The 21,399-nt window shown below is 37.7% G+C and overlaps 1 protein-coding gene across 1 annotated transcript in view; it reads left to right on the forward strand.

Annotated features, from left to right (window-relative positions):
• Positions 1-21,399, forward strand: part of SYNE1 (spectrin repeat containing nuclear envelope protein 1) — a 320,695-nt gene that overhangs the window by 227,347 nt on the left and 71,949 nt on the right. Inside the window, exons 106-118 of the mRNA XM_054062229.1 lie at positions 870-971; positions 2,456-2,575; positions 4,440-4,640; positions 5,317-5,490; positions 5,658-5,789; positions 8,708-8,904; positions 9,929-10,061; positions 10,431-10,613; positions 12,000-12,149; positions 13,070-13,246; positions 15,386-15,541; positions 19,520-19,675; positions 20,358-20,528. Coding sequence (XP_053918204.1) covers positions 870-971; positions 2,456-2,575; positions 4,440-4,640; positions 5,317-5,490; positions 5,658-5,789; positions 8,708-8,904; positions 9,929-10,061; positions 10,431-10,613; positions 12,000-12,149; positions 13,070-13,246; positions 15,386-15,541; positions 19,520-19,675; positions 20,358-20,528 — 2,052 coding nt within the window. The remainder of the gene's footprint in view (positions 1-869; positions 972-2,455; positions 2,576-4,439; positions 4,641-5,316; positions 5,491-5,657; positions 5,790-8,707; positions 8,905-9,928; positions 10,062-10,430; positions 10,614-11,999; positions 12,150-13,069; positions 13,247-15,385; positions 15,542-19,519; positions 19,676-20,357; positions 20,529-21,399) is intronic.

Genomic DNA, 21,399 nt, shown 5'->3' on the forward strand with positions numbered 1-21,399 from the left:
TACAAGAGCTTGTACCTCAAGACATCTAAGCCATCTATATTAAGCAAAGCAGAAAAAAATGAAAATAAGTGGAGAAATGTGTGCTTTTAGAAATCTTTTAAAACAGTTCTTACTTGATCTCTACCTTGTCTCCTATTATTATTGTATAAAGCCTCCAGTATGGTTTAGTTTTGATGAAGACACATAGGTTGTTACTTCAGGATTTCTTTCGAAACTCTATAACTTTTCCTCTGTAGTATACAGGAGAAAAAAATTAACGTTTTTCAGTTAAAGCCCTTCCTTTGCTGAAGGAAGCAGACAAGTTAATTATAATCCTGTGTGTTTTACTGGAGATATTTAGTATTTAAAAGAATTACTACGTGGAAAAAAAAAAAAAAAGGCAGTAATGGGCCCCTTATGTAATCCTGAAAATCTTAGAAAAATGTATTAATACTTTCCTATTGGGATGAACACACATTTAGTTAACCCTGTAATGTGTTGAAGCCTTGTTTGCTACTCTGTTATATTTTTGTTTATAATGGAAAAAAACCCTTTCCTTAAAAAGAAAACCACACTTGTATGTGCCTGAATAAATTACACAAGAATAACATTTTTGTTAAATGAAGCTGATGATCCTTACTTATTAATTGTCTAACTGGAAAGTCAAAGCAGAAGTGTGTTCACAGGTGTGTTCACTTTAGCTTTTAGCTCATATATATTCAGTTGTGGATGTTCAGCGATGGCTAATTATGATGCTTCCAATTTTGAATAGATTTTGTGACTTAGTGTTGACATTGTAACATTTTAATGCTTTAAACTTTTTGGAACATAAAATATTTTTCAGTTTATTTGTGCTGTGATTGGCTATAATTTGTTATTGTTTGTTGCAGAATGATCTGAAGCTTCTGCTTGCATCGGTGGCAGATAATGAATACTTAGTTCTACATAAACTGGCAGAGGCAGTTGAGGGACCAGAAACAGAACAAATGCAGGTATTACCAAATGTCTATTACTTGTGGAATGGAGGAAGAGGTAGTTTCTATTCAAAGTATAAATGGACTGTAGAAAACAGTTGCTTTTAATGGGAGAACGCGTGTTCACATAAGTTAGTGAAAATTAGTACTTCCGAGAGTGCACTACATGTTTATAAATTAAAAAAAAACAAACCAGACAACACGAACTGCTTTTTTTACCTCCTCAGCTGAAGCAGTCGTGTACACTGAGCAGTATCTGAAAGAAAGAAAACATCAATGAACCAAAAAGAGTCTGAAGTTTGGCTAATTTGTTTGGCTATTACACTTTAGTAAAAAACAGACACTTCTGCACTGGTTTAGAGCAATATCTTGACTGTTTTTCTTTTAAAGCAATAGTTGTTTTTTCTTTATCAGGAACTGCTGGATGAATAATTGGTTATTAATATGACAAAACACATCCTGTTTCCTTGCTTCTGTTTTGCCAATGAGAAAACTGAATTAAGTATCCTAAGACCTACTTTATACAACTGTTCCTTGTTATCCAAGAGCTACTGATGTCTGGTGCCAACCGACGACTTAGGAGAAGAGACTTATCCTTCAGCTAAACAGAAATATTGGATTCATGTACCTGATAATCAAATTTTGAAGGAATTTTAAGTCTTCTGTATGTATGAAAGCTGGCACTCTGTGCTTTTCTTTTTTGCTTTCTACGATGCAAAAGATTGGCAAAAATTTATCTTCTGTGTGATTAACTTAACTACTAAATAGGAAAACAGTGTGGTAACAAAAGCAACTGATTTTTTTAACAAATCTACAAAGTACTTTAACTACAGGAGTCTACTTTGTACTTTTAACTATGTTATAGCTTGCATGCATTAATTCAGCAGAGACTCCCAGGTTGAAAGACTTAGGAAAGCTTGTAGCTTCCATTGAAAAAAGCCAAGTTATCACCTGCATACTCTTGCAAATACCAACCTGTGTTCTTAAGCTGTCGTTTTCAAAGTGCAAAAGGGTGTGTACAAGTCCTTTTCCTTGCCTGTAGTTTTGGCCCTGTTGTAGACCTGAAAGGGAGCATGCAGAGCTCTTTGCTATCATGCCTGTCTTCTGCTGTGATGGTTGTTTGCGTAGTGCCCAGATATGACAGGGATGAGTGTTAAAAAAAAGAATGCTTTAAAGGAAGATGTTAGAACAACTAACAGTACTTTTGTGTCTACACTATATAGTTAAAAGCATGGAAAGTTAAAACAAGGTTTGGTATAAAATAGTGTATGATACTAAAATGGCTTGTTGTTAAAAAATAATAATGCTGTGTTGTATTTAACTTTAAGAAACAATCTGGGCTCTCCCAGCTTTGAATTAATACTTTTTATTTATATTGTCCTTTAAAATTTCAGCAGATTGAATAACTGATTAATGCTTCAGACATAAACCAGAAAAGCCCTGTGGCAACTACAGTACTGTTATTAAACTTATAAACTAAAGGATACTATTTTCACATACAGGTCATACTTCAGGCAGAAGAAGGTTTGAAAGAACTGGATGCTGGAATCAATGAATTGAAGAAGCGTGTAGACAAGGTACAGATTGACCAACCTTCTGTGCAAGAACTGTCTAAGATCCAGGTATGGTTCATAAGTTCCATTCTAGACCTCTCTGGTGATATCAAAGACTGTTAGTATGCTCCTCTTTATTTTTCAAACGGCAATTTAAGAAAACATATTTAAAAGCATGTGTATAAAAGATTGTTTTCTCTCTGATTCACCTAGCTTTTCTCCTTTTGCATGGTAAGATTTTCTAACATTCCTGTTGCTAGCAATATTAATCATAGAAAGGAAAGAAAACAAAACAAAACAAAAACTATGTTGATATCCTCTTCAAATAGATAAAGTTAAACATGTAAAAGAAAATGCCTGCTGAAAGTTGAACCCTGTTTTCACCAGTGTCTCGTGATCTGGGGTTTAGTTCTCTCTAATCTTTGTCATTAAAAAAAAAAAAAAAAAAAGAGGGGTTTGGGAAGGGATGGATTATTAATTGTGACCTGAAATGGACACGTTCTGCTTTTACTAGAACAGCTCTCATGCTCCTGTATACTTCCAGTCTTGGTTTTGAACACAACTAAGAAGTAGCAGGGCTCAACTTTTAAGGGTCTCTGGAGCAGATACATGTGGGCAGTTGATCTAGAACTTCTATAAGGCTGTTGAAACTCCTTTGTGAGCAGTTTGTTGGTGAGGCAGGGGAATGCCTAAAGAAAGATCAGAGATAAGGTTTACAACTGAGTTTTACCATGCATGGTGGCATAATAATAAATTGGAAGCAAAGAAGACAGCTGAAACTGGACCATAAACTTGCATAAGCTTATTAAGCAAATAAAACAGTGATCTCAGTTAGAAATTAATTACAAAGAGTTTGTGCAAATTTGTCTTTTGCCCAGTTCTTTATCCTTTTGGTCTTAGAGCCTCTCCTGCTTCTGAGGTGTGGGGTTTTTTTTGTTTTTCGTTGGTTGGGTTTTTTTTCTGTCAGAATATGTGTAGATAGCCCCCTCTCCTTGTTTTCAATTTTTAGAAAAGTCTTACATTTGCTTTTTCGACAGTTGTGCTTCTCTCAATTATCTCTTCAAGACTAGGAGAGACAGCTGCAGTCTGAGAGCGGGCACTTTGCTGGGGCACTGGGTGACCATAGAGATATTTTGATTTATTAGTTTCTGAATGTCTTGTCTTGATCAAAAGTATGGACTTATCCTCACAGTTGTATGTATGTATGTTCAGAAAATACAATTCTCAAAACTGAAACAAGAAAGTAATCCTGTTCACGTGAAGGAAAGCGTCTATAGGTTGTTCTCTCTTTTGTGGTTGAGGTATACAAGATGAGCAGTAATAGCACATGGGAACTGATGAGGTTCTTCCTTTTGCTCATTTTGTAGTTTGGCAGTATGAACACTGTGAAATACACACTATGCTTTTTCTACACTTTACTGTTCTATATAAAGCATATTGCTATTTTAAACCTGGTTTGTTTTTTATTACAGGTTGTATGTATCTTGCTTGCTACTAGCAAGCTTTTAGGGCAGGAGAGGGAAGCAAATCTGCTGTTGAGATGCCTGTAGTCTGTAGCCACGATGGAGTCCATTCAGCCCTCTGCCTTATAAGAGCAAAATGTAAACAGCATCTGCAGTGTGTGTAGCCACATAGTAGCCTGGTTTTTGATAACAAGCCAAGTCATCCTACTCTTTTACTGCTTAAAGCAAGCCTTTGGAATTCTGCTAACTTTGTTCCTGAGTGAAAGCACTTGAAAGAGTTTCAGGTCATGCTTATTTTGTCTCTCTGTTAATTTATCAAAGAAGTCAGTGTCTCTGCGTAGCCTTTTTGACCTGGGAATATATGTTGTTTTGCTAGTATTCACAGAGGAACACAGGGATAGTAAGGTTGCTTCTAGGAAGACGTGTAAGGTGAGAAATAACAATTACCATTGCTGCTCTTTGCCCCCAAGGATAAGTATGATGAGCTGATAAAGATCGTTGGATCCAGGCGGAGTGACCTAAATCAGAATTTGGCACTTAAGAGGCAATACGAAAGGGCTTTGCAGGACCTGGCTGACCTGGTAGAAACAGGCAAAGAAAAGATGGCTGGTGACCAGAAAATTATTGTTGCTTCTAAGGAAGAGGTTCAATCACTGCTTGACAAACATAAGGTAAGAAACTATGATGTATTTCAGTACTAATAACAACTGTAAGCTTGTACACAGCTAATTGCCAACCTCCTGGTTCTAAAGGTTGTGGAGCTTTTCAGAAGGGTGGGTCAGTATTAAATCAAGATATATTAAAACTTACTTTATTTTAAATTGAAATCAATTAACTGTTCTGACTGAATGACTTTCAAATAATCTGTTGAAGGTGAACACAGGTTGATGGCATTTTCTTCCTTATTCTAATAACAAGTTCCTATTCTTATACTCTCATGCTACATAGCAATTTCATCCACCACTCCATTTTTTTCCCAACAGAAATATATGTTTGCTTATAGCACCCACAAAACATAAAATGTTGTTTCCAGATTTTTTATTGGGCAGAATTTTTTGGTGGTATATATGCAATTTAAGCTATTTTTCTTTATGAATGAGGGTTAGAATGGAATTTGCCTGGAAAGGATGACCTCTTTCTTCCTTTAAAAAGGCCATTGTCCTTTTTAAATTGCGTTGGATTTTGTGAAATGTTGGTAGAGTGAAAAGTTTACCTAATTCTATATCTACAGGTACTTGATTATACCGCTACGGTCTTAAAATGTTGATTTGGTGGTAATGAATTAACAATTGCGCTTTCTCTTTTCTGTTCTCTCTTTACCTTCTTCCTCACACCCAAATTTCTTAGGAATATTTTCAGGGATTGGAGTCTCATATGATCCTGACAGAAACACTCTTTAGAAAGATGAGTAACTTTGCCCTCTTGAAGGAAACTCAGTCACATTCAGAACTATTGACGCAAGCATCAGCTGTATTAAAGCTGGCTCATAAACGGGGTGTGGAGCTGGAATATATTCTAGAGGTGAGAATTTCTGTGGTCTTTTTTGTACTGCCATTGTCACCAATGTCACCATTTCTGTACATTCACAGCTATGCAGGTATAGGATTTCAGACTGAGAATGCACGTAATAAAATTCTAGATACTCAGTTTCATTATTCACTGTATACGTGGATAATTTTTGCTTGCAGACCTGGGTGCATCTGGATGAAGATTACCAGGAACTTACCAGACAGCTGGAGTCTGTTGAAGGTAGCATCCCCACTGTTGGTTTGGTGGAAGAGACAGAGGATAGGCTTACAGAACGTATTACGCTTTTTCAGGTTGGTGCTTTTCAGACATTCTTTACGAAAGAGTTGGCGGAAAGGGACCTCTGGAGGTCATCTAGTCCAACTTCCCAATTGGAGCAGGACAGTTGCTGTGGGCTGGATCAGCAACAGCTTTGGAAACCTCAAAAGATGGAGGTCCTATAGCAGTGCTGGGGACTGATTGTAGTGCTGCACCTCCTACTGAGAAGATTTTCTGTAATGCCCGATCTAAACCTTCAGCTTTCAGCTTGTCACCATTGTCTTTTTTTTTAATATTATGTGGCACTACTAAGGAGCATTTACCTCTATCATCTTTTTAATTCTACTGCAAATAGTTGTAAGCTTTTGTTAGACTGGCCCTTAGCGCTCCTTTTGTCAGTCTAAAACAAGCACACATCCCTCAGCCTCTTTTTGGAGGACATGTGCTCTAGGTCCCTAAACATCTTAATAGCTCTACACTGGACCCTCACTACTTCCTTCTTCTTGAATTTGGTGAAAGAGGGGCCAGAGCAGAATTTGATGCACTAGATCTGACCTCATCAGCGCCATTTGCTAAGGATGATAAAATAAGTTATTTTAACTTAAATAACTTAAGTTATAGGATAATAAGTTAAGTATATAACTTAAGTTAAGGAAATAACTTAAGTTAAGGATAATAAAATAATTTACTTTAACTTAGGTTGGCTATTCGGAGTCCTAATATAGGCCAGTGTTGTGTCTTGCCATATTCACCATGCCTTGGTTATGGCAGAAGCCGGCTTAAATACAACAGCTGTTCCCTTTCTAGACTTCCTGGGGTTATTACACCTAAGGCACAGAATTTACACTTCTTGTTGAGCCTCCTAAGGTTCCAAATGCCTCCAGGCTCAAGTTTATCAAAGTGTCTCTGGACTATGTCTGCCAGTTTTGGTCTCAAACACTTTCGCTACATTAGTGTCATCCACAAACTTACTGAGGGACCACTCTCAGTCATAATCTATGCAATTTATGAAGAAGTTGAAGATGTTTGGGTTCAAATATCAACAATCTCTGGAGTACTCTGCCAGTTATGGTCTGCCAGCCAGACATCAAGCCTTTGATCACTAGTGTTTGAGACTGGTAATGCAGACAGTTTTCAACCCATTTAACAGTTCATTTAACTGGCCCACATTCTCTGCGCTTCCTGAGGACTGTCCAAGGGGAGTGTCAAAGGCCATACTGAACTCAGTCTCATCCACAGAGACAGTAATTTTGTCATAAAAGGCTGTCTAGTTAGTGAATACAAATTGAATATCCATCCCTGGTTACCTTTGGGTCCTTTTTGTCCTTCAAAGTGAATTCCAATGGGATATGTTCCATGATCTTTCCAGAGAGCAAGGTGAGACAGAACCACCTGCCGTTCCCCAAGTTGCCTTCCGTCTTAAATGCAACAAGAACTAGTAGTTTAAATATAGGTTTTCTGCCACATCCTGTTTGTACAGCGTGTTTTTAAAATGAGATTTCTGTTCTAGTTGTTTTGCTTTGTCTTGTAATACATCAGATATTTTGGTTGGGGTTTTTTTTGTTTGTTTTTTTCCTTCATTTATAGAAAAATGTGTGCCAAATTTTTCTTCCAAATTGACTTCTTGTCTGTTCTGAATTTATGTATATCGTTCTTTTGCCAGACAGCTTTCTGCTTTTGCAATGGTATGAGGAGAACTTAAGCAATCTATTGTGTGTGGGTTTTATTTTCATTTTGTTTCATGTAAAAGATTGTTGGTCTTGGCCCTAAATTAGATATCGTCTTTTGTTTCTCTTGTCAGTTACATAAATTAGGTATTCAAATCCAGATTCTAGAATTCTGCTATGGCATAACTTTTAATACTTTTTTTCCTCTCCCTGTGGCCACATTTAGATTAAAAATGCATAATTAATTTATGTCTGTCTTAGAGTAATTTTTTTATGCTGCTGTCCGGGATTTATGCATTTATTTGCATATATATGTTATATGTAAGTACACACACAGAAACACACATATATAAATACGAAATACTGTTAAGTTATTTGAGCTCTATTTACATGAAAGAGACAATAAGAAGAGTCATAGAAAGTTTATGTACTCACCATGAGCTTGGTAGTTTTTTACTCTTTATCTTCAGATTAGTTTTAGCAGAACTGAAAGATGGGAATGTATGTACATATTGTGCCTAGTCTTAGTCAAATATTCAGATGTTTTTAAAATCTGTACTGTTTGCATAATGATAGTGGAATTTGGCAGGTATATTTGCCTATGTATATGAATTCTTTACCCATTCACAGCTTACCATTTAAATGAAATACGTCTCTGCTCCAGATTGGATTTAGTGTGAGAGTATTAACAGTATTTTCGGTACTTTTTTGCCTTCTTGTGCCACACCAACTGGCTTCTGTGTTTAGGGATTTTGATGGGTGGGGTGATCTGTTTTGTAACCATGGATAGTGGAAGGGCAGATCAGTAAAGGAAGAGTTAGAAGACCAGGAAGCTGACGGTAGGAATTTAAAGGGCTGGAGCAGCCACTGTTAATAAGTTGATTCTGGATACCTTTAACTTTCGTTGCAATAGGGTTTTCAGCAGATGGTAGACTAAATTCTGACATTTTAATCAGTTTCTCTCAGAAAGTATGTTGTCCCACAAAGATTCTTTTGATATTGTTCTTTTCAAATGTAAAATATCTACACCAAGAAGTTGATCATGAGGAGATGTCAGCAGACAAATTGAAGTGAGGGGTTTTGTGACAGCAGATTCAGGTTTTGAGCAGGTTACCTACATGATGGTTCTCAGGGGGTTCTAGAGCTGGAGCAGAGGGAAAAATGTCATGTGCTGTGGTGACATTGGATATGCTACAAAATGCAGTAGAAGAAAACTAGATGTTGGTAAAGTGTGGTAGCAGAGATCTGAAGAGCTATCTATCTGACCATCTCCTCTGTCATTACAGCATCTGAGATCTAATCTGACTGAATACCAACCTAAATTATACCAAGTAATAGATGATGGGAAAAGACTCCTTTTTTCTGTCAGCTGCTCTGATCTCGAAAGTCAACTGAACCAACTAGGAGAACATTGGTTAAGTAACACCAGCAAGGTTACCAAGGAGCTTCACAGGCTGGAGACAATACTGAAGCAATGGACAAGGTAATGCTCATGTAATAGTATAAACTTCCTCATTTGCGCTGCTCAGGTCAAAGTCATTCTGAACCTGAAGCTGTTAGATTTGACATTTAAAGTAAAGTACTTAGAGATGTATATGTTAGTTTGACTACTCTACAATATCCTACTTCTGTTCCATAGAAGTGCTGTCGTACTATCCGATTTGCAGTGAAACCTTTACCAGGTAACTGCTGGTGGGAAGTCAAAAGATCTTATTTAGATGGCTAAGTTAGAAGCCTCTTGTGCATACAGATTGTTGAGAGAAAGTGTATATTTTGCTAGGTAGCATGAGTACAACTCAGCATATTCTGGTAGGGGCGTTGCCACTGCTGTGTTCTGGTGGGTCAGTGCCATTGGACATATGGAAGGGAATTTTTAGCTGCCTTTACTAGTAATGTTCATATGCTATTTTTAAAATTAATTCTCTAACTGATATAAAGGCTTTGTCTATTAGTCATAGTATCTCTTGGGGTTGTTGGCTCACTAGCTGTTCAAGAGAGTTATGTAAAGGGGTTTTATGTATAAAGGTATAATGACATCTCATTAGTTGCTTTCCATATGAAATTATATGGAGGTAGTTTCTGGAAAAACAAACAAAACCAAAAACAACTCTGCTCTGAGATACCTTGTTGTAAAGCTTTTGGAAGGTTGATCCTTCTAATGGAAAGCAAAAGTCGGGTTGGGGAGTGTGTGCTGTTACAGCTCGCCCAAACAGATTTGTAACCTAGTTACTAGACTTTCATTAAACTTATTTTTTTCCTAAGAGGCAAAATGAATGCAATGTTCGGAACTGTGGTTGTAATGGCTAAAATAAGTGCTTCCTGATACCATGCCTGTCTTTTAAATTAAATCATATTTTTCTGAAATTTGATAAAGGAAAGAAGATATTTTTACTTTTATTTTAAATCTGGCATACAGTGTCTTCCTTTAACCACAGGGAGGAGAGACTGCTCAGTTGGAGGCAAGAAGTAGCAATGACTGTTTTGGTTTTCTTTAAACACCTTTACAGGTACCAGAGTGAATCAAATGAACTGACACATTGGTTACAATCTGCAAAGGACCGACTTGAGTTTTGGAGCCAGCAGTCTTTGACAGTTCCTCAGGAACTGGAAACAGTCCGAGACCACCTGAACTCATTTTTAGTAAGTCATTCATGGATCTAGGACTTTTTTTTCTCCCCAGTTACAAATAAACAATAAAGCAATCATGTGGTTACACTTTTTCTCATCATTGCACTACTGAGTATGAAAAAAGAAGTTTCTGTAGGTGAGTTGTCCTTCAAAAAACTAGTTTTTTTATGAACATTAAGCACTCCTTTGCTATATGCAATAATTATAACATTTGATTTAACCAATTTTTATTCTCACTTGGTCTGAAGTGTGGGTGGTAAACAGTAATGGAAAGTACATATTTTTAAAAGGAAGGGAGGGTATTCTTAGCTTTCTTAGGTAGAGTTTTAAGTACAATAAACAAGTAGATGACTATTTCCACAAAAATTACTCTGCTTGTAGGAGTTTTCAAAAGAAGTGGATGCTAAATCATCACAGAAATCTTCTGTCCTGAGTACTGGAAACCAGCTTCTCAAGCTGAAGAAGGTAGACACAGCAGCACTGCGTGCAGGATTGTCCCACATTGAGAATCAGTGGACAGAGCTGCTCGCACAAATCCCAGCAGTACAAGAGAAATTGCACCAGGTAAGAAAGGCCAGCGATGGCCTTTGATATTCCAGAAAATTCAGACCATACGGTTGGCACTGCTTTTGAGACATAGTTGCTCCTTTCTCCTCAGCTTATGCATGTGAGAGGCAAGATAGGAACAATGCTACTCTAATTTTATGTGGGAAAGCTTAAACTTATGTCAAAATCCTGTCTACACATACTGTCTAACACCATTTGGTGTTAATTTCAGAGCTTCATAGTTACATAGGTCTAAAAGTTGGGTTAGTATTTAGCTGCTAAGAGGTTGTCATAGAATCAGAATCATTAGGTTGGAAAAGACCTTTGAGATCATCTACTCCAACTGTAGCTATTCACTGCTAGATCATATCCCTAAGCACTTTATCTACCTGTCTCTTAAATACCTCCGGGGATGGTGACTCAACCACCTCCCTGGGCAGCCTCTGCCAGTGCTTGATAACCCCTTCAGTGAAAACATTTTTCCTAATGTCCAATGTAAACATCCCCTGACGCAGCTTAAGGTCATTCCCTCTTGTCCTAAGACCTATCACTTGGGAGAAGAGACCAACACCTACCTCTCTACAACCTCCTTTTAGGTAGTTGTAGAGAACAATAAGGTCTCCTCTCAGCCTCCTCTTCTCCAGGCTAAACAACCCTAGATGGGTCATCTGCTCCTCCTAAGGTTGTCAGTGTAAGCCATTGCTGCAGTTTAATTTTGAATGCTCTCATAGTTAGTAATATCATTGTAATTTAAGGGGAGAGTGAAAGGGTAACAAATGTGAACTGACTCTATTATATTAAACAAATCAATGTCATTCAGTAGTTCTCTGAACTATCTTGTAATGCCAAATCTGACAAGGTTGTAGAACATGTTTTTGAGTTGCCAAATGTAAGTGAGTACTACTGCATCAAATGTTAAAAGGCAGTCTTTGGAGGGAAAAACAGTTGCTGTTCAAAATAAACCTATTTAGAAATCACCACACAAGAAGAATAGTATAGAATTATTTTCCATGTGTCTATTCATTAGCCACATATAAAGATAGGAAAAACCTTGCTTATAGCTGAAGTTTTGCATAAGCCAAATACAAAGTTATGGAATGAGAATGTAGAAACTTTAGGAAGTCTGAAATGGATTCTTTGAGTTTGTCCAGTTTCTTTGTACAACAAAGAATGGAAATAAGAAGCCTTTAGTTTTCTTATTAGGATGCATGCAGTTATGAAATATATGTCCTATTAAAACCTTTATTTATTTTTTTTACTTCTTTTTATAAATTTCAGTGATATGTTAGGGATGTAGAATAACATGATAAGAGCAGTTAAAAGAAGTGTGCTACTGTGATGCAAAGCAAGGAATTCTTACCCATTTTCTTCACAGCATGTATTTTAAGTCTGTTGTCTCTACAGCTCCAGATGGACAAAATTCCTTCTCGCCATGCTATCACAGAAGTTATGAGCTGGATTTCCCTGATGGAAAATGTCATTCAGCAGGATGAAGAGAACATAAAAAATGTAGTAGGACAGAAAGCCATTCATGATTATGTCCAGAAGTACAAGGTACTGAGTGGAAATGTTATTAATCTCCATTTTGAATTATCCCAATTAAGACTATATACACATATTTAAAGGATAAGTGATGAAAGGAAAAAAAAGCAAAACTTACATCATGAAGTGGTTAGAATTGTACCCAAGTTAAAATTGGGTAATATTTGATAATGTGGAAAAAAAAGCTAAAGTTACTTTTACTCTGCAGTTCAGTTATGGTAGGAATATGATTTTTAATATGCTTACCTTAATGTCCAAGTAAATCCAAAGCAATATACACATGAATAAACCTTATTAGATCTGTCTTTCACCAAAACCACAAAGCACTTTGCAAATTATGTAAACTATTTTATGAATTCTCTGCGTGATATCATTTTCTCCTCAAATAGCCTGTTCTTGAATGTAAGGTCACTAGTGGTTTACAGATCAAGATACTTTTGATCAGCATCCAAAGCATGAATGAAAAAATGCTACATTTTGAAATAACTATTGTTATAACTATAGTTATAACACAATTTCACTTCTTTACCTACATCAGTAGTAATAGATCTGCACGCAATGACTTTCTTCTCAATATCAGAGATATTTTGAGACTAAATAAGTGAGTAAAATTATTTATACTCAGTTTTTCTTAGATCTGGTACTTGAAACCAGTATCAATGCATTTACAGATTATTTTTGGGAGGGGGAGAGGGGTGGAGCAGCAGCGGGGGAGGCAGATTCTTTATTCCAAAGGCAGTGTGTGGCTGCTGTATTTCTCAATATTTAGGAAAAAGTATCATATTTTTTAATTGTTCTTCAATTGCTGAAAAAACCTTTCAATTAAATTGTGAGAAAGTTGTAATTTATGAACATTTTTCCTCTGTTCTGTAGGAAGGTGAGGATTTATGGTCCTTATGGTTTGGGTGTTTTATTTTCTTCTTTTCTCTTAGGGTTTCAAGATAGACTTAAATTGCAAACAATTGACGGTAGACTTTGTGAACCAATCAGTGCTACAGATTAGCAGCCAGGATGTTGAAAGTAAACGTAGTGACAAAACTGATTTTGCAGAACAACTTGGAGCAATGAACAGACGTTGGCAGATCCTACAAAGCCTACTAACAGAAAAGGTAAAGAAAAAAACTAGCTGCTCTGTAATGCAAAATATGTAGAACTGTAAGATTTTAGTGGTTGGAAACCTCTGCAGGTTGTTTAGTCCAACCTCCTGCTCAAACAGAGTTAACTTTACAATTAGATCAGATTGCACAGGGACTTGCTCAGCTGAGTTTTAAAAATTTCCAAGGACAGATTTCACGATGTCACTAGGTGGCTCCTTCCTGTGCTTAACCACTCTTGTGAGGGACAAGTTTTTGCCTCGTTCCAGATCAGAACTTCCCTTGTTGCAATTTGTGACTGTTATCTCTTTTTTTTACCACACATCTCCAAGGACAGTCTGCCTCCATCATCCCCATACCTCCCCATAAGGAGTGAACAGCACAATGAGATGCTTCCTTTGCTTTCTTTTCCCCAGGCTGAATAGAACCAGCCTCTCCTTTTTTGTCATGTGCTCCAGCCCCCTAATGACCTTAGTAGCCATTCACTAGTTTGTCAATCTCTTCTTTGCACTGAAAGGTCTCAGATGGGCCAAAAGTGCCAAGGAGAAGGAAAGAATCACTTCTCTTGACCTGCTAGGTGCACTCTCTATAAACTTAATTTGGAATGCAGTTGACTTTCATCATCACAAATGCACGCTGCTGGTGTATTACATTCACATTATTGCCCACAGTAGCCCCTAGGGCCTTTTCTTTTATCCAGCCTGCTGACAGCCTGTATTGCATGAGGTTATTTTGTCCCAAGTGGAGGACTTTATATTGTCTTTGCTGAATTTTATGAGGATTGATGATTCTATTTCTCCATCTTGTTGAGGATTCTCTGAACGGCAGCCCTACTCTCCAGCATATCAACTACTTCTTCCAAATCAGTGTCATTTATTAATCCACTGAAAGCACAGTCCACTATGTCATACAATCATAGAATTGCCTGAGTTGGAAGGATCCCACAAGGATCATCTAGTCCAACTTCTATTCCTCCATAGGACAACCCCAAAATTCACACCATATGTCTAAGGGTGTTGTCCAAATGTTTCTTAAATTTATTATCAGGCTTGGTGCTGTGACTACTTCACTGTTCACTGTTCCAGTGCTCCACTACCCTGTGTGAAGAACCTTTTCCTAATATTCAACCTAAATCTCCCCTGGCACATCTTCCCTCCATTCCCTCGGGTCCTATCATTGGTCAGCTGCTGCATCTCCTTCCCTTGTGAAGAAGCAGTAAACTGCAATGAGGTCTGCCCTCAGCCTCCCCTTCTCCAGGCTGGAAAGACCAAGTGATTTCAGCTGTTCCTTATACAACATCCTCTCTAAACCCTACACCAACTTTATGGCCTTCCTCTGGACACTCTCCAGTAGCTTGTTATCCTTTTCATAGTGTGATGCCCAAAACTGCACACAATACTTGAGGTGGGGCTGCACCGTTGTGGAGTAGAGCAGGACAATCCCCTCCTCAACCAGATAGCAATGTGACGCCTGATGCACCACAGGACACAGTCCTCTTGGCTTCCAGGGCACACTGTTGGCTCATGTTCGACTTGCTGTCGACCACAACCCCCTGATCACTTTCTGCAGGGCTGATCTCCAGCCTCTCACTCCCCAGTCTGTATTCAGAGTTGCCATGTCCCAGGTGCAAAATCTGGCACTTGCCCTTTTTAAACGTTATGCAATTGGTAGGTGCCATTTGCTGTTGAATGACACCTAGTACAAGCAGAAATATCCAATTAACTTTAATGCAGTCGATTGATAGAGGAGGTAATATAAATCTTCATCTGCATTACCACATTTATAAGCAAGGAATATAAAATGTATGTTTGCATATTTAATTTTATTTGGGAAATCCTGAGGCCCTTGATCTCTGAAAATAGCTCCACTTCACAAAAAAACTGTGTCAAAGTGTTAGCTTTTTTAATATGTCATAATATTGTATATTAATATGCTATCTCTATATAATTATTTCTGGATAAAGCAGGGCTTTTATTATGAAATCTTTTACAAATAGTAGATATATTTAAATTTGAATGCATATACTGCTTTTAAATTCTGAAAGCACTAAATTCTGGGAAGGCACTGGTAAGCATCAGTCTTTACTGGTTTATTTAATTGACCCAACAATAAAGATAATTGTATGAGAGAGTATATACTTATATTTGTTTGCAGATCCAGATGTTGGAAAGTCTGCAGGAATCCTGGACAGAATATGAAAATAATGTACAGTGCCTAAAAGCTTGGTTTGAAACCCAGGAGAAGAAGCTGAAAGAGCAACAGAAAATCGGAGACCAGGCTTCAGTACAGAATGCTTTGAAAGACTGTCAGGTAACATCCCTTTATAAGTGACAACATTCTCTTTCCAACAGTTAGAAACAACACCTGATAAAGCCATGTGAAATATTCATATCAGTGACAGAATTCCTCTTTACTTCAGTGAGGGGGACATTTAATTCCTAAAGTGCCAGCAATAACAAGGATGGGAGGAACAATAATGTCCCAAAGATGTTTAAAAGCAACCAAAGTCATTATTGTATTTGCATTGTGTATTAAAGCATGGACCTTTCCAAGCATACTAGGTGTTCTGAACTAGAAGGCCATCAAAGGAACGTGTTCCCATTCTAGTTTAGCCAGTGTTGCGGAACTTGATGTCATGAACGCAATGCTTGACTATAGGGAAACTTGAGGTCTTTGCCTTATAGAATCATAGAATGGTTTGGGTTGGAAGATTGTCTAGTTCCAGCCTCCCTGCCATGGGCAGGGACACATCCTACTAATCATTTATGACTACCTTTCTTCTACCCCTCCTCTCCCACCCCTCCCCCCGCCTTTTTCCATTCTTTTTCCACTTTATGTATTTAACTTGACTATTCGAAGAAAAATGCTAGAATCCAAGGATGTCTTTCCTGAATGAATATAATGAATGGGTTGAATACGATCTAACTTTAAAGTCTTCATAAACAGAAGCCGGAAGTAAATTAATGAAATGCACAAGAGAATGTGACCTGTATTCACCAGTGTATTAAGCTCATCTTTTTTTCTGTAAAAGCAAATAGTTGGTGAGGCTAGATATGTTAGAAGTCAATTTATTTTTTTTTTTTTGCAAAATTCTTGACCTAAGTTGTCAAACTGGTTGAAGTGCTTAGTTTCAATTCAACTATCTTTATGATTTCAGCACAATAAGCCCATACAACTGAAGCAAAGGTAATGTAGTGTAGCCAGACATAATTGTCAGGCTGTGCGTGGCTGGAGTTCAAAGCTGAATCTGATTTATCACCTTTATAGTTCCTTTTGGTCAGGGAAGTTAGCAAATACACTTGAGGAGTCAGTTATGAATGGCAAGACTTTGATCAGCAGAGAAACAAATTGTTTAAGAAATAGCTGTAGCAGACACTCCCAAGTATTTGGTTCAACTAGTACAAAGGCTGCGGGTTATTTATTAACAGATGTTAGTTGCTGCCGAATGTCATATTAATAAGTGAAGGCAACTTTTTTTCCCATTGCATGTCAGAAACAGTAATGTCTTTAACTCAGTTATGAGTTAAAAATTATATATAAGGAACCCTTTTTCACAGAGAATCAGAAATAGTTGGAATGAATGGTGTTTGAAACTTTTGCCTGTTCTACATTCTGAATTTTTGAGCAAACTTGTACAAACTTAAATACCCTTTTTAGTGTTAAATTCTGCTTTTAGGAAATTCAGATTTACTATGTACAACTTATAAAAAAAAATTTGCTTTAATATCAGCTGATAAAAAAGATGTATTACTCCAAGGCTGCAGTCTGGAACAAGGTTCTGGCTTGAAGTTTGAAGAAAAGTTAAATAGTACAGAAGAAAAGGCTACGAAGAAACAGTACAGCAAAAATGCACTCACTTATGTGTATACAGACAGAAGTGTGTTGTATGTGTGCAAGGATGAATTCTGCTAATGGCAAGTGTTTGCAAGACTGGACAGAATTTGGTCTCAAATACTCTCTCCATTACCTAAAATGTTAAGTCTGTTATGGCAATGATTCACTTGTTGGGGTTTTTTTGATTCATAGGAAGAACAATATATTGAAAGACATGGGTTTTCAGTTTGCCCAGAGTTTTGATGAGTTGTTTTCTTTCCCTGATGGTCTGTCTCAGTAAGGAAAGGCTTGCAGGAAATTAAAATATAACCTGCTTTATCTCCAGACAAGTAAACACAAATTTGTGCTGGGCTGAAGCCTAGAAGTCATAATTCCCTTCTCTTCTCAGACTCAGTGTTTGCACTACCTGAAGCAACACAGCTTCCATGTGACCCTGTGCATTGCAGGACTTGCTTGGATCTCCCTCCACCGTGCCATGAAATTATATAGGTAGTTTCCTAGCTAGGAATGAGCTTGTGGGAGCATGCTTTATGACTCGCAGTTGCTCACTGAGTCTTCTTGTCCACTCTCCTTCATTTGGTAACTTCATTCTCATGCTTTTGAGACATGAGGAAGATCATAGGCTTTGTGACTAGTAAATGCTACCAGAGTTTTTGCACTTCTCTTATTGATAAACCAAGATAAAAGAGGCAAACGTCAGCCTTTCTGTAACCAATCTAAGGTCATGTTAAGTCAATGTCACAGCTAGCTCTTACTTGAAGCAGCAAAACAATCGGCTAACTTGTTGTCATGGCCTCAGTGCTTATTCTTCATTTGCTCTTTTTTTCACGTGTTTTCAAGCCAAACATTCATTTTCTTCCCATTTCCTTGGGTTACTGTGTGAGAACACTGAGCAAAGCAAATGCTATCAAGGTGTTTAATGCTTCCCAATGGCATTTCAACCTTGAGGAGGCAATAAAGATTCTTTTAGTTGTTGTCATTGGCTTGATTCCAATGAACTTGCCATCTAGAAAGGGAGAAGGCTTGCTGTGCCTGGGCAAGGGGCTTTGCTGGGGCCTGGCAAGGGAATGCAGACTCCATTTCATATGGGGAGGCACGCAAATTGACATCTTTCCCTAGGAAGTAATTTTGTCCTTTTCCTTGGGTGGCAAAACTCATTTTTTTTTCCAGAGGTTTAAGCCAGCTTTGGACTAATCAAAAAGCCTTCTCAATGTTTAAGGGCAAACTATGACACACAATAGTTTTCCTACGTATTCAGACTGCTATCCCATTTTTAATGAGTTTTGGACTCTTAGATGAGAGCAGAAGATTACACAGGAGTTTAATCTAGAGGACATGCTTCTATTTAGAATCATAGAATCATACAATCATACAATCACTAGATTGGAACGGGCCCACTGGATCATTGAGTCCAACCATTCCTAACAATCCCTAAACCATGCCCCTCAGCACCTCATCCACCCGTCCCTTAAACTCTTCAGGGAAGGTGATTCAATCACCTCCCTGGGCAGCCTGTTCCAGTGCCCAATGACGCTCTCCATGAATTTTTTTTTTGATGTCCAGCCTGAACCTTCCCTGGTTGAATTTGAGGCCATTCCCTCTTGTCCTGTCCTGTGTCACTTGGGAGAAGAGGCCAGCTCCCTCCTCTCCACAACCTCCTTTCAGGTAGTTGTAGAGAGTAATAAGGTCTCCCCTCGGCCTCCTCTTCTCCAGGCTAAACAACCCCAGCTCTCTCAGCTGCTCCTGGTAAGACTTGTTCTCCAGCCCCCTCACCAGCTTCGTTGCTCTTCTCTGGACACGCTCCAGAGCCTCAACATCCTTCTCGTAGTGAGGGGCCCAGAACTGAACACAGTACTCAAGGTGCGGTCTCACCAGTGCTGAGTACAGAGGGAGAATAACCTCCCTGGACCTGCTGGCCACGCCGTTTTTGATACAAGCCAAGATGCCACTGGCCTTCTTGGCCACCTGGGCACACTGCTGGCTCATGTTCAGTCAGCTGTCAACCAACACCCCCAGGTCCTTCTCCTCCAGGCAGTTTTATAGCCTGACTTCTCCTGGTCTGTAGCACTGCATAGGGTTGTTGTGCCCCAAGTGCAGGACCCGGCATTTGGCCTTGTTAAACCTCATGCCATTGGTCTCAGCCCATCGGTCCAGCCTGTTCAGATCCCTTTGCAGAGCCTCCCTACCCTCCATCAGATCCATGCTTCCACCCAGCATAGTGTCATCCTCAAACTTTTTAAGTTAAAGACAAACAGCTATGCTTTAAATGAAACATAAAATATTAAATAAAATTGCCAATGAGTTGAGATTCTCTTGAGAATAAAAAGTTAAAGTGTGCAAGCATGAATTTCCTTTTTTTTAAACTAAGGATGATTTGGCATTTTTTCTATTTCAAGGACTTATCTATGCAATTAAACAAATGAAAATACTGTGGTGTCTTCTTTTTCTTTTTAGGAATTAGAAGAATCAATAAGAACAAAGGAAAAAGAAGTAGAAAATGTAGAACAGAGTGGTCTTTCTTTGATACAGAACAAGAAGGAAGAAGTGTCTTCTGCTGTTATGAATACACTGCAAGAAATTAACCATTCCTGGGCCAGTTTAGATCACATGGTAAAGAACTGTCAAGGTGCAAATGATAGTTCCAGAAATAGGGCATGAAGGAGATGGAGAATTAGCAGTTTGCAGCTACTGGATTTCTTCTTGATTGTAGGGGAAGAGATTCTGAACTGTGTCTGTGTTTCTGTCCATCCCCATGTTTGTATGTACACTCCACATGAAATGGGTATAATACTTCCTATTTCAAAGATGCTTCTAATTCTTTTAATTGAAGCTTTTTAGATGCTTCCTGATATTTAATGGGAAGGTACTAAATGGTATGTAAGGAACTACCTTTTCAAGCACACAGGTCTCACAGGCTAAAGAGTCCTCCTTCTCAGGAGGAATGCAGTGTGTTGATCCCAGCCTCTCTGCTCACTTTCATAGGCTGATTCACTTGCCTTAAGGATGTTTTTCATATTCTTAAGGAGTTTCTCTTGATCCTGCTTTGGACCAAGGTAGAATGGACTTCATATCTTCTTAGTCCCTGCTATTTTACCTTTATAAAGTGAAACAAGACTTTATTCTGTACCAAGTGTTAGAATAGCTGATGGTTGTGCAAAATCATCATTCTCCAACAGGCTTAAGATAGGCATGTAGAACAAGTAGTATCTGAGATCAAAAAGGAGGAAATAATTTAAACCAAAAAAAGTAATAACTTGGATGCTTTTTTTTACTTCTTCTTCCATCCTCCTAGGTTAGCCAACTGAAGACATTATTGCAAACTGTTCTTGATCAGTGGAACATCTACAAAAAGGCATATGAAGAACTGAACAGTTACCTGACAGAAGCCAGATATTCTTTGTCCCGTTTTTATCTTCTTACTGGTTCTTTGGAAGCTGTGAAAGTCCAAGTTGAAAACCTTCAGGTGAGCAGAATACCATACCTCTTGACATACCAAGGACGGATTCAAGGATTCATTTTGTCCTCATTGCATAGATGCATATAACTATACATTTTGATTTATAAGAAATAGAAGTACTGGCAAATTAAAATAACATGATATTAAGGAAACACATTATCAGATGACCATTACATTTTTCATTTTGTAGAAAAATAAAATTGTGATAAATGTTTTCTTTTTGGTTTTTTATGTTGTTCTTTAATTTTTGAATCATACTATCAAATCATTAAATTTTTTTAAATTGTACTAGTGACCATTAAGACTAAAGTTTCTCACTTGGCTTCATCAGACTTTCGAGCTACTGATGTATGTTGAAATTGTGTTTTAACTCCACCCCCTCTGAAACCTTTGGCTGCAATAGATTGTAAATCAAATAAAATAATGTTCCAAAAGCTGAAATACTCACATGTTCAAGCGATTTTCTGCTGTATGAAAAGCATAAAATACCATGCACTCATTATAACATTCTGAATTAGTATTAATGGAAATAAATTAATTTAAACAAAATTATTTTTATATTGCATAGAATAACCTTTTATTTCAAAGAAAGTTGTTGTCTTTGAAATTAAAAATATCTATGCAAACATTTCCAGATGCTAAAAAACCTAGAACTTGTGTTATAAGTATTTGCCATCAAATTTAAGTTTACATTAACTTTTAAATGTTTTGTGTGATTTGAAGTCCAGACATGTATAAAACCAAATGCCGTAAGCATGAACAGTGCACTTTACAGCAACTCTTCTGGGTTTTTATCTTTTGCATGTCAGAGAGGAGGAGTCAGTAAAACAATAGGTACAGAAAATGACTTATTTTCCTTATTAAGATTTTGGTTACA

The sequence above is a fragment of the Cuculus canorus genome, chromosome 3 (assembly GCF_017976375.1).
Source record: "Cuculus canorus isolate bCucCan1 chromosome 3, bCucCan1.pri, whole genome shotgun sequence".
NCBI classification, from domain to species: Eukaryota; Metazoa; Chordata; class Aves; order Cuculiformes; family Cuculidae; genus Cuculus; species Cuculus canorus.